Below are 14,815 nucleotides of genomic sequence, written 5' to 3'. Positions count from 1 at the left end.
AAAAATATATGAACTATTGGATATTATTATGTGCTCATTATAGTAATTCAGAAAGAAAATATAATCTTCCAGTAATTTACAAATAAATTATAAAGCAAATATCTGTTTAAAAATTTTCTTTGGGCTAAATCACCTGATGCAGATTCTCCGCGACTTACGAATGGAGAAATTTTCCCTGTTCCTATCCCATGTTCTATATCGTCANTATTTTAGAGTGAAAATGAGTTTCTTAATAATTATAATCCAAATATTTTTAAGTTTTTTGTTTTTTTGTCGTATCATTACTACCAACAGTGATAGATTAAGACCTTCCAGAGCCCCTAGACACAAGATTGGGGCCTCCCTATATAACTTTACATCAAATTAATAATGTACAGTATAATTGTAATTACAGAATTATTTATAAATTATGATATACGGTTTGTTATAAATATTAGTTTTATATATAATTAGCTATTTATTTAAGAAATAAGCAGAACTATTTTTATGTAGTTTATTGGCATCATTTGCAGAATCTTTGTACTGTTAATATAATGAGGAGTTCAACTGAAAAAGCCTTGTGTGGCATATTATTATACATTTTATATGTACTTTCTATTCCTTTGACTTTCTTTTTCTTTGTTTGGTGTTGGTCTGGCTAGAGTGGTTGGACTTTGTCTATGAACTTGCAGTTGGACACATCTTTTTTAATAGAAATATGTACATCAGTGGTGAAAAACAATGTTGACTGGAAAAGAACTGTTTTTAAGAAAGACACAAGGAAGAATATTGTGCTTTTTGCATTGTTTGGTGGAAGAGTCATCATGAGAGAAAAAAAGGACAAAAATGAAAAACAACAGCTCAAAAAGGAAGAGAGATTAGAATAAAAAAACGAAGCATTTCATAAAGAGTTTGGACAATATGTTATTTGATGTCTAACATAAACTAGAACTTACATTTGGCAGAAAGTCAGTGTGACCAGTGCAAGTAGCTAACCAAGCCCATAAGTTTCTTTCTTTTTCTTCTTTCACTACCATCTTACTTATTTAGGTCTAGTTTGTAAGTTGAATTTATAAATTGGAAATCTGTAGTCATCTTGTGACAAAATTTATCAGGTTATGCATTTTGTGTTAAACCCAAATAATTTATTGTAAGTTTTTCTTTAATATAAAATTCTCCATGTTATTTTCTGTTTTTATTTATTTTTATCTGAGTTATAGGCACCTTAACTGTTTTGCTCTGTACTTGTTCCAATATTAGATGAAAATGTTTTATATATTTTATTGAACATATTTATTCTAGTTTAAAGTTGCTATTAAATTATATAACTAAGTTAGTTTAGTTTTATATTATCATAACATATAAAAATCTCAAATTCCTTTAAACTTTTTTTTTATTAAATACTAATAGTTAGTAACATATCACTTCTCTTCCCATTAGTCATAATAATAGCTAATGTATTGTTAAAAAATTTATTAATAAATTAATGAAAAATGCTTAAATGGAGCAAAACCAACAACCAAACATACTGAGAAGCTTACTAACAGTTTTGGGTGATTAGCTCATCTTTAGGCCACAAATGTTCCAAAAAATTGTCATGATAACCATTTCCCTCCCATTTATGCAGTAAAAAAAAAAAGGAAGTGTTGTAGCTTTTTACAAATCTATGTAGTTGTTTGTTTTGTTCCATTAACAGTATTTTTAGTTAAATTATAATAAATGAGTAATGGTTTTTGTTTTAATTTATTAATGATTAGCCAGCTACATTATCAAAAGATTTAAAAGTCAATTGCCAGATGACAGATTTAAACTGTTGATATTCTGTAAATATAAATGTTTTAATATTCTGACCACTTAAGTCAGTCTAGTTCTTCAATTGTCTACAGTTTATTTGTATTTATAAAGATGCAAATTAAAAGCTCAAGCTTTTTATATCATTTTACAGAAATATCTAAAAACAATTAATTTATTAAAATTGTAAAATTTCATAATAGATTATAAAAAAAATTTTATATTTTGTATATACTGTTTTTGTTATTAAAGTTATAATATATTTGTTATTAACAAATGGGGCTTGCTGCAATCAGCTGTAAAATAATCATAACTTAAATAGGTTACTTTATTAAATAAAACAAACAGATAAACAGATAAATGGTGTTTCTATACATTTTTAGATGGATCACATTAGAAAAATATTTATTGTAATTCAAATTACTCTGAAGATAGATTTTTGCACCTGAAAACATTGAATAACTATGATCATCTAAGATTTTGATCCAATGAAACAACCTACTATTAATTTTTTCTAGAACTGATTTGAATGTTTTATGAATGTGTATGCCATATCTCTAATGAACTAGAATTACAGAAAAATCAAACAACATAGAAGTTCCAAATCGTTAGAAAAGTGTGATTCCATATTAGAACACCAGCCTGACAATGTCCTTTAAAAATGGGACGAAAACATTTGCTTTCCAAGTGAGTGTTTTTTTGCTGGTTATTGAGTTACAAGTTTTATTGATATTAACTAGTAAACTATTGTTGTTTTTTTTAGTATTTTAATTTAATAATACACTAATCTAGATACAGACTAAACTCTGTATATTTATAATGATAACATCACAAAGAAAACAGAATAAATTTAAAACCAACAAGAATTTTAAATATTTCTATAACTTAAACATCACAAAATATAAAAAATAAGAATGACGATTTTATGCAACAATTCAGTTTTCAAATGATGTCAGCAAAATATTTTAGAGTGAAAATGAGTTTCTTAATAATTATAATCCACGTATCATTACTACCAACAGTGATAGATTAAGACCTTCCAGAGCCCCTAGACACAAGATTGGGGCCTCCCTATATAACTTTACATCAAATTAATAATGTACAGTATAATTGTAATTACAGAATTATTTATAAATTATGATATACAATTGCAATGGTAAAATTGCTTTATTTTTCTCCAGTTTTGGGGTCTTTGAGACCTGGGTCCTAAGCCTGTGCCTTGTGGGTAACTAACAAAATTATTATGAAATTATTATAGATTTTCAAAAATGTAACTTAAGAAAGTTCTATTAATAATCTTGAAATAAAAAATAAATCAAAAAGTAAGTAAAATTTCAAGAAAATGTAAAAATTATCTTAATTATTATTTTATCATTTATATAATATTATTTTCAACCTATATTTACTTATAGTTTAGTATAATATCAACATACACTATGATAATTTACAAATATGAAAGCATATCAGTTCTTTTGTGTTAATTAACAGCTTTATTAAGAAACAAATGCATGACACAAAGATGTCTTCATCAGGTAACTTACAAAGAATGAAATGGCTTTAGAACTTTTTAGAGCATATTTTAAATGAACTATATCCATATGCAAGAGAAATTTAGAACTTTTTAAAAATATATTTAATATGAAAAGTGAAAGTAAATAACAACTAGAATTACAGAAATTAAAATCTTATCTTTATTGATACTGTATTTTCCTGTTGTTTTTTTTTCTTGTTGGCTTTAACACATTACAAGCAATGTTTTACTTTTCATAATTTTGGATGTTGTTCATTTTTTGCTTTGCACATTAAATACATTAAAAAAATGTTCTAAAATTCTCTTGCACATTAATATGGCCATTTAAAATTATTTTGTTCTTTGTAAGTTACTTGATGAAGACATTCTTGTATGTGTTGAAAACATTTGTTTCTTAATAAAATTTTTAATTAACACCAAAAAAGTGATAAGCTTTTGTGTTTTTTACTAATAGTTTCAAAACAGAATTACTTGAATATATAAATATAAATAACACTGCTTAATCTTACTAGTTATAGTAAAAATTTATAAAATGTAAAAACACTAGATGACAAATAACATTACAAAATTAATGACAACTGTCTATTAGCATTACAGAAAAGATTTATTTATGCAAGTACTTTCAACAGCATATAACTGTCCTCTTCAGGTAATATTATCATTCACAGAAAACAGAATATATTCCATTTTTCAAATACTGGAAAACAGTAAAGAACATTTTTCAAAATTATTCCTCAGGCACAAGCATGGAACATAATTGAAATATATAAAATTACAAAATTTTTAACAACCAGAGTACACAATGAAATACAACTAATAAATATTGCTAAACTAAAATACAAAAGTAAATTAATACAAAACAGTGCCATTAATGAAGTGAAATGCTTTTTGTCATGAAATATGCAACTTACAACTTTAGAAGCTTAAATAGTGCTAACCACAGTTCCAAGCATGGGGGATTTGCATAGCAACATTGATGCAATGAAAAGAGACTCCCAGATAAATTGTGTCTTTGGTCCCCACAATGTCTTGGAAGCAAAATTTGTGACCAAAGCATATGGAATTTACCCTCTATTTCTTGTTTAGCTAGCTCTGTTGTACACCTATTATGCACATTTGCTCTCAGATAGAATGAGTCAATGAATCTGGACAGTTGAAACATCCAGAAATTTTTCGGAAGTGGTCTGTCCAGATACATTGGTTGCCTCATGCAGACCTGAAAAAAGGCTATCTTAGTACATAGAAGGCAGAAAGAATAAAACTAAACTAATTGTTTATAATATTTAGATTTTAATTTAAAAATTATAGTTTTCATATTGACTGTAGATATTTTCAAATTTTACTTTAATTTAGAATTTAAAATATTTAATGGTAAGCCATAGCTTTCTATGGGAAAGAATATGTACAGTATTAGATTAGATACATCAGAATAGATTATGCCTCTGAGGAGTCCACTACTATCTTTAACACAGGCATTGAAAAATTAAAATAAAGGACTTCCTGACAACCCTAGAGTTAGTTCACCTGATGATTTTTAATTATTTTTCAGAGGTCAGTAATTTGAATTTGTCATCTGGTAATTACTTTTTATCATTTTTGCCAAAATAAAAATAATTCATTTAATATAAAACTAACCCTAATATTAAAATAAAAAATTTATTAATAGCTTTTATTGAGGTCTGTCTTTGATATATTTCTAACAAGTAGTTAAATATAAAAGTAATTTAATATCATAAACTGGAAAATTTGACAGATAATTTAAATTACATATATTAATGTAAAATAAACATTAAAAACATCATTTCATGTTAACTTAAATTTGACAATACTATACAATACTATCATATTTTTCATAATTTATCACTATAACCAAAATAGAGCTTAATTAGTTTTATGAATTCCTAAACTGATTAAGCATATTTAATTCTTTTATGATCTAAGATAATGAATGATGAAATATAACTTCAATTGAATAAAAGATTACTTGTCTCTCATATTCCTAAAGAATAAGAAAAATCACAATCATCTAAACTTATTATTATAGATTAGGACAACATATACGTGATCTACAATGGAATGAAATATTTGTTTAGTAATCAAATAAAAATAATAAACACTTCTAATAAATTGTTTCCACATCTTATTTATTTGTAATTTCTATTTAGAAAAAAATGAATACATTATTAAGTTCTTTATATATATATAAAAATTAATTATATTTGTCATATATTATAATCAATTTTATTATAAGCACAAATAGTAAGAAGATATGAAATTAAATATATTCATTTTGAACATTAAAGAATCAAAATCATTCTGTTAAACTATATTATATTGTTAAAAATTTCAATTTAATATTTAAACAAATAAATTGACCCATAAATTTATTTTGAGAGACACAATATGAATAAATTAACCTAAAATAATTAATTATATTTTATCCAATGTTTATTTATATTTACTTATTATAAAAATAATACACAAGTCTTCATGAAAAGTGATGCATGAAATATTAATGGACCCCAACTAAAAAATCATATTGGTTGCATAAATATAGCAATATTTCAGCAAAAACTTCAACCATAATAACTAAAATTTTTTCAATAAATTTTTAAATTAAACAAAATATAATTAAATGAAAATGTTAAAGGAAAAGAAATCTAAAAAAATAGGGAAGTGTAAGAAATTAGCAGAACTTTTGCATGCGTAAAAAATATTAAAAAAAAATTTGCATACATGGATGTAAAAGCAATCATCAAAGCTTCATAAATGATAATCCATATTGGAGCTTGGAGATAAGATGATGCTTTATGCAGGCTATTTTCAGGAAAGAAATTGGCAGATGCTGATAGTAAGCTGAAAAGTGATTTTATGAAACAAAAAATAAAAATAAAATGAAAATAATAGTTGAAAATAAAAAATTATTCTAAAATATTTTAAGAACAAATCATAAGTGAATCTCTAATAATTAAACTGCAGTGTTTCAAATTAAAAATATAATAACTAGTACTTAATTGCTAAATACTACAAGTTTGTACTACAATAAAATAATATATACATTTCATATCTACATTTTAATAATTGATAATTTAATTCATTATCATGCATAATTAAATCTACAAAAATTATATTAAAAATACATGCAAAAAATCAATAAGAAAAGCAAAGAGTTCACCATCAACTCTGGGGTCTACCTGCCTTAGAACAGATGATCTGCGCCGACTACGTGAACAGGCAGCATGAAGGAAAAGGATAAGATTATGAACACATTACATTGTTTTTTTTATTGAGGCCCAATCTAATTTATTTTGTAACATATAAACTTGTAGCATAATATAGAATAAGGAAAATTTTAAGAGATGAATAGTATCAAGATGTAACCCACAATTCCATGCATCAACAAACATTTGAGAATTAGCACAGAGGATAAAATTTTAACTGATATAAATGAATAGCAAACACCATCAAAAACATTTTAAGCATTGAAACCACCATAGATGCATGCAAAGAATGCAAAATAAAGCAAAAATCATTTACCTTTGTCGACTAAGGCAGCAGCATAAAATAAAAAAATTATAATTAGAATTTTTAAATTTGTATTATGTGTAGCCGCTTTTAATGATATAAATTTAACCTATTGGCATACTTCTAAGACAATCTGACTGTAGTTCTCATTTATGATCTATGATTTAGTTATTGTTTCAATTGGTTTATTTATCATTTGTTTAAATTTTCATTTTATAATCTTTTATTGTAATATGCATAGAAAAATATTCAAAACAAATACTTATTTCAAAATCAATTTTTGAAAGAATGTTCCTTATAAATCAAGCATAACTTATGCTGAATTCATAAGATGTGTTCATTGCCATATTCCAGTTTAAATAAATAGTAAGAAACATTAATCTTTAACAGTAATTTAAAATTTTTTAAATTTTTATAATGACAACAATATAATTATAGTTTGTTCTAGATTTTTATTTCTTATTTTTCAGCATTTTAAAAATTAAGATGACAGTAAGCCAATGGGTCAAACATTCTAATTATTTATATTAAATAATATTTTAAAAGCAAATAAAAACAATAATTAAATATTAGATTACAAAAATGATAACAAATAAATAAAACTTTTATATTTAATAAAAATTAAATTTTTTTTATTAAAATAAATCAGCATTATCAAAACAAATAATTTTCATAACACAAATAATAATGATTTGAAAGTTTTATACGGTAATCTTACTTATTACTCAGCATAATCCTGATTTTCTAAATAATTAATATTTCATAATTATGATTTCAAGCAAATATCAAAGAATAAATTTAACACCAGCATATAGAATGATAATCTACTCTTTTATTTTTTAAGCTTTGGCATTGTATAGATTATGGTATACTAAGAAAAAGAATTTAACAACCAACAATTATCAAAGATAAATACTGAATAATATCAATATATCTCACAAGTAAAATAGAAGATACTTTTATTGTTAATTAACTTTGGTCAAAGTAATAATATATAAAAAATATATAAACACAGAAATTATAAAGTTTACAAGTACAGCACATTCAAAAAGTTAAAAATGATTACTGTCAGGAAAAATCTTTTGAATTTTGCTTGATGATGATAACATTATTACTTCAATTAAAGTTAATTAACATCAAAAGACAATCTGCTACCTTAATTGTTAGTAATTATTGAGAGAAATAGTTTTAAATTTTACAAACAATGAAAAATTATAATTGGATATTAAAGTATAAAACATAAATGATGATCAGAATGTAATAATTCATGCATTTATATACTTTAAGTAATAAATTATCAGTTTTTCATGAGTCTTAATTTATTATCCATCTCTATAGAATAAATAAGATTAATATTCAAAGTAGTACTAATTTAATATATGGAAGAATTATATAAATAAACTTGCTATTTTAATTTTTTAAAGTTTGCAAAGTAACAAACAATGAATGAAGACTACATGAAATTTAAATAATACATGAAAAAGTTAAAAGAATAAATAATTAATCCATATTATTTACTCTTTTAACACAAATTAGACTAACTAGAGAAGGCTATGAAACATATATCATAGAATTGGATCAGACTTTGCATGGCTATTTTGGCACTAAAAAGTATCCTTAGTAAGGCCTAAGTTCCACTTATGCATTTTACTAAAGAAAGTCAAGATTTAGATCATGATGACAAATTGCTTTCAAGCCTAGAGAATCAGTGGATATTAAAAAAAAACAAGTAATTTCCATTAATGTGCAGTACATTATATCCAAAAACTGACAGTTTTTTGAGAAAACTAGCAATTCTCAATTTCAACAAACTTAAAATATCCCAAACCTTTGAGAGTTGGCAGGCAGTGAGAATTGTTACAGGAGATAGATTGCTTGCACATAAATTCTATATTTGTGTGTTCGTGTCTGCTGAAACTTTTTGTCTTTTTTTAATTTGATATTCAAAATATCTGGATCCATAGTTACAATAAATTAAATAACATCTTTACAGTTACATATTTTTACATCTCCAGCAATTTATTTTTATCATTGCTAAGATTTTAAAAATTTTATGTTCTTATTCTAAAATCATTAGAATCTTTGAAGTAGTTCTATTAGTCTGAAGAAAACTTTTAAATAAGGTTGAAAATGTAAGTGTTGATGACAATAATTTGCTGGGATAAAAGTGTTGCGTAACTTATTTTTTAATTTGGTTACTTTTTTATTTCTCATTATGAACTATAATGATTTTCAAGCTCTGGTAAGTGAAAACATAATATAGAATCTGTGGTTGAGTGCTTCTACCTCATGCTCCAAGATATGACTGTTGTGACAAAAGTATTTTGGCAGTTAAAAATTGCTTAAGTTACTTTTTGTTTATACAGTATATCAACTATAAGAATCTAATCATAGAAAGGATTATTTTTCATTTTTTAAAATGTACATTTTAATGTTTATTCTGTTTTTTTTTAGAAATTTATATTCAGATAGAAATTAAAAATAGAATGTTTTTAAACTCAATAAATCAATTAATTTATTGAATTTAAAAACATTCTAGACTTTTCTAATCATTCATTTCATTTAAAGTTTTTTATTTTTTGAAGCTGAATCATCATAAATGCAAAAATATAGTATTTAAGAATAAAATTCTTTGGTTCATTCTTTAATTAAGCAATTTTGATTATTTATTCAGAATTAATAAGATAAAAAGCTTTTATATTGAAAGAAAATAAAGTTATATGAAAGACTGAATTTATTATTTGGTATGTTTTATCATATAATTGAACTCATATATACATATTACATTATTAAACTTTAACATATTATTTTTAAAAATTACTTTATATAGACATAATAAGGATTGCCATTAAGAATATTCTAAGACTTTTATAAATAATTCTAATAAACTTAATATAATGTAAATATAATAAACTTATTTTGTGTGTTATTTGAATATACAGTGGGTGATTGGTTAATGAACATAATCCGTTCCAAGACTTTGTTCGCTATCTGAATTGTTCGTTAACTGATTATCGATTTACCATAGGTTTTAATGGGAATTTAATTAATTGTTCTGGAGATCCCCAAAATAAAAAATATATACTTTCTTACTATATTTATATGTAATAATAAAAATACATACATACACAGTCTTGAGTTTTTATTAGTCATGTTTTTTCCGTTTGAAAGGGTTAAAGAATCTATCTAATGTCGATTGCTTTTCTCTCTTCTTCAGGATTTTTCGTAAGTAATTAATAGAATTGCAATTGTAGAAATCCCCAAGCCTCAACCTGGTTCGAATGCCATTCTAAGACCATTGTTCTGACATCCTCTCACTTCAAAGGATCTTTAATAACAGATATCAGCATTAATCCTCTTTTTCAGAAGAAGAAAACATATCTCGCCAAGTTTCCTGGTGTTCTTCAATCAAGAGTTCTTGGCGTTCTTCTGTCATCAGATCCGTTTCAGGTTCCATTATGAACTCTTTGATGTTCTTTATTTCTCAGATGTGATTTTTGTTACTCCTTTAGCCACTTGAGTCTTCTTGATTATATAGTATTTTTCTTAAATAAGATTGAACTGTGTAGACCTGTTCACACCATACTACCCAGAAACATGGAACATCTGTCCACTCTCTAACTTTGCTATTATACTCACACCTTTCGAAAATAAAAACAGATGCAATACTTAACGAGTGCCTACCCGACAGTCTCGCAAATACATAAAAAAATTGTTTTGTCAGAAAAATAAAAGGCTGGAATTTCAAGGGAGAGTTTCAAAGTTTGGAGTAATACTACCCGATCAGTATATACCAGCTTGAGCATCGATGTCGACGTCTCCCACACTCCGAAAAGTTTTGAATTGTTTCCCGAAGACAAGGGAAGACAATTGGTATTCATTATTTTACATCGCTTCTTCTTGTGTTCGTTATCCGATCATGTGTTCATTGTCCGAACATAAAAATCTTTCGCAAAAGTGTTTGTTATCCGATTTGTTCGTTAACCGATCACCCACTGTATTTCAAATCAAACATAAATTCACATTTGAAAAAATAATTTAAAATAAATTTTAAAAAATTTTCTTAAACAGAGATGATGAATCTTTATAAGATACCAATACTGTGTGAATATTTACTAAAAAAATTTATTATAGATATTTTAATATTTACACTAAATTTATAAGGGAAAATTAATACAGTGTATAGTATATGTCCTTATTAAGTTACTGTAGTAAGAGTACTTTGTATAACTAAATAATATATATTAAGTATATTAATATTTTATTACTACAATTATTTTTGAAAATACTTAAATTATTGATAACTATTATGTTTAATACAGAAAAAAATTTATAACTGTATTTCATGGATACCAATAACAAGCTTTAAGATCATATGGATAACTATGTAAAATTTAAATATGCTTATGAAAACATAAGTATTTAAATATATGATATAATCAATCTTTATAAGAAACTATTAAAAATGATGTAATAACATTATGTGATTCAATGAAATCACATTCATATTGGTCAAAATCTAATTTATAAATAATAAAGACTATGCATATATATTAAAATTTTGATTCACGAGACTAAGAGTAATAGATAATTACTTTAGTCTCGTATTGCATTACAATGAATCTGCATAATTGTCAAATGATTGTAAACTATAATTTGTGTAAATGTTGAGTTTAAAACAAAAGTATAGGTAACCTTCAATATATGCAATTAATTGGATTCCAAAAATATACAGCATATATCAAAAATACAATTGAAATTGCACATACAGTATTGAAGTTAACAATCAACGAGAAGAGAATTAATTTATGAATTAGGTCTTTAAGAATATATCTGAAATTATTTCTACATTTATATTCACTTGAGTAGAGTAAAAATATGGGAATGAAGAAATGTTTATTGAAGAATTATTAATTAATTAATTAAAGATTTTAGACAGAGTACAGTACATATAAAAATTAAAACAAATTATGGAAAATAACATTAAAAATTGATTAGTGTATGTTTAGACCAACAATTACAGTAGCCAATAAATAAATAAATAAATAAAACATGAAATAAAAAATTTTAAAAACCAAACAAAATATTTATCAAGTGTTGCCTGCACAGTTGATACATTTTTTTTTCTTTTTGTAGTGTTTCCTGAAAAAGCTAAAGAATTAAAACAGAAATTACACTATCCAAATAAGATCACTGCACTAGGAAAATTAAGTTTCACTTTTTCCAACTAACTAATAGTGAGCAGGAGTGATGAGAAGGGATTGGTTCAGCATTACAAGCTCTTAGCTCTGTCAAGCTGGAAACATTGAAATTACAGTAATACTCCAAGTTACATAACACACGACTTACATAAATTACAGTTACGTAAAATGTAAATGTCAAAAATTGGAAAAAAATCTGAGTAAAGTAGCATGTAATTTTACAAAGAATTATTCTATTTCAAACATTCATTCATTCATTCTCTCTCTCTCAGAAATATCTCAAGTATTCAAAGGTATCTTCCTTTCTTTCTTTCACACTGTACCAATTTATTACTTTATTGAACTGCTAATCCTTTACTTTTTGATCTAATTGTAAACATGTACGCAAGCATACTAGACATTCTTTCTTGTAAACAATTCTGTTATACAAAAAAACAATAAATAATATATGTACAGTACACATAAATACAATATTGAGTTATTAATTATGTAGTTACACTTATGCAATTTACAAATTTGACTTGACTAACATAAAATTTGAGTTACGTAAAGGTCTAGGTCTGCATTACTTATGTAACTTGGGGCTTTACTGTATCTCAGAACAGACTCGTATTAACCGAAACATTGCACTAATAAAAATTGCATATATCAAGGTTTACTGTAATCAATAATTTTATTGCTTAAAATATATAATAACAATAATAAAACATAATTCATAAAAGTATTGCATTACAATGAATCTGCAATACCAAAATTCAACTTTTTCTCAAACAGCAATGACCTTTAATTTTAGACTATTTAACTATTCTAAAATATTTAAGTCTTCAAAAATATAATGATTAAAGGAACACAGAGGATTTACGGAAGAGTGTAAAAAACATAGCACTTAGAAAGGTAGCAAATGAAATAGATGTTAATGTTGACTTTGGTAAGGTTGGTGTAATATTAACTATGAGAAGAGATGAGGATATTATCATTGTGCAAAAGATAAAAATTTATGAAGAAAGTTCAAGAAGAGATGTTATTAATTTTAAAGATGTGATGATCCTATTGCCAGCATGATAATGGTCAGTATAGAAGAATTAGTGAGACAAATTTGGAATACTTGAATGATTATACAAAATAATAATATTGTGTTTTTTAAATGATTTTTGAAAATTGTGTAGAAAGTGCCATTGGAGATTCATAATGCAGACATTTGAATTTAAAATTTAGAACAAATGTTTGAATTTAATGTAACATTTGATAGAAATTCAGAACTTACTAGATTTGAACCTTGATGATGGATGAGAAACATCTGAAGACACTTACAAGTTAGTTGAAAAATTAATGGTAAGCATATAGCTAATGTGATAATTGTGATAGTATGGAGTGTATTGATAGAAATAGAAATTAACAATGTTAGAATTTAAAACATTCATACAAAAGCGCAATCATTAATAATTTAGTCAAGAACATTTATTTTTATTATCACAAATCAACTTATTTTTTTATATTAGATATTGTATTTAGATTGTACATTTCATGAAACTAAAAAGAATCTATTTAAATAATAAAAAAACAAATAAAATAGTATGTTTCATTGGAAATTAATGGCATTATTAACACAAGTATTCAATATTACAGATCACTTAGTCAAATTACTAATAAGAGAATTAATAAATGTTAAAAATATATATGTATTTTGCAAAAAGGAAGAAAAAAAAGACAAAGATCATTAGCATTGTAAAATATAATTCTATGATAATAAAGTTGTTTTCATTATGACTTATTTTTATGTAGCAATGTTTGAGTAGAAATATGTTGTTTAAAAAATAGAATATTCTCATAGTGAGACAGATTAGTTTTACCCTATTGATGACTAAAACATTCTGTTTCAAAATAAATAAATCCTTACTTATTTTTAATATAACAATAAAAAATAAAAGCACAACACTAAATCAATTTTCTATATGTTTAAAATCCTTGGATTGGAAATTACCTATATATTAGCTTGTACCAAAAAATTTCAGTCACTGTTTTTTTGTAATGTTTTTTAAATACACTACCAACACCTTTAAGTTATTTTTAATATTAATTTGCATTTTTTACATAGCTCTACTCTGTTACATATTCATGCAATATATAGATTATATCTCATATAAGGCATGTTCTTGTAAAAATTTTTTAATTGTGTATAATNAAAAATAACTATACTTATAAAAATATTGAATATTACTTAATTTCTAAGAATGCCTCAAAGATGTTCAAATAGACCATATTTCATAAAGTCAAAATTCAAACTAAAAAAAACCTAATATTTATACATATATATGTAAGGACTGTTCAAAAAATATCCAGACTACTTCTATAAATTAATAATAAATATACTTACACAATACTGGTGACTTAATCTTCTCTTTAAAAGACAATATCTTTAGCCTAGTATTGTTTCCATCCTTGAAAGTATTTCTGCAAAACTGTTCCTGAATTTTATAAGTTATTTAATTTTGTATTTCTTCTTTTAAAGGAAAGAAAACTAAAAACGTCATATGAATCATATTTTTTATGACTATAAGGACTACTGCATTTGGGTTATACTGTTTTGTCAAAAAATATTATAGAACTGAGATATAAGTGGAACAATATACTGCCAAGATGAAACATCCATTCTTTAAATATTGATTTTATCTGTCTTTTTTGAACTAATCATTAGAATATCTTAAAAATCTTTTTATTAATTTTTTGATCCCTGCACATACTGTATTTACAATATTCAATGACATTTCTAAAAAATAAATAAATAAAT

The 14,815-nt window shown here is 24.7% G+C and overlaps 1 protein-coding gene across 1 annotated transcript in view; it reads right to left on the bottom strand.

Annotated features, from left to right (window-relative positions):
* Positions 1-14,815, bottom strand: part of LOC111618562 (calcium-dependent secretion activator 1-like) — a 120,097-nt gene that overhangs the window by 88,093 nt on the left and 17,189 nt on the right. The window contains exons 5-6 of the mRNA XM_023360122.1: positions 6,839-6,847; positions 6,038-6,157 (exon numbers count right to left, since the gene is read on the bottom strand). Of these exons, the coding sequence (XP_023215890.1) occupies positions 6,038-6,157; positions 6,839-6,847 (129 nt within the window). The remainder of the gene's footprint in view (positions 1-6,037; positions 6,158-6,838; positions 6,848-14,815) is intronic.

Source organism: Centruroides sculpturatus, unplaced genomic scaffold (assembly GCF_000671375.1).
Source record: "Centruroides sculpturatus isolate CEXI.00-Female unplaced genomic scaffold, Cexi_2.0 scaffold42, whole genome shotgun sequence".
NCBI classification, from domain to species: Eukaryota; Metazoa; Arthropoda; class Arachnida; order Scorpiones; family Buthidae; genus Centruroides; species Centruroides sculpturatus.
Note: the sequence above shows the minus strand (reverse complement) of the source record. Positions and strands in the feature narration are given on the sequence as shown.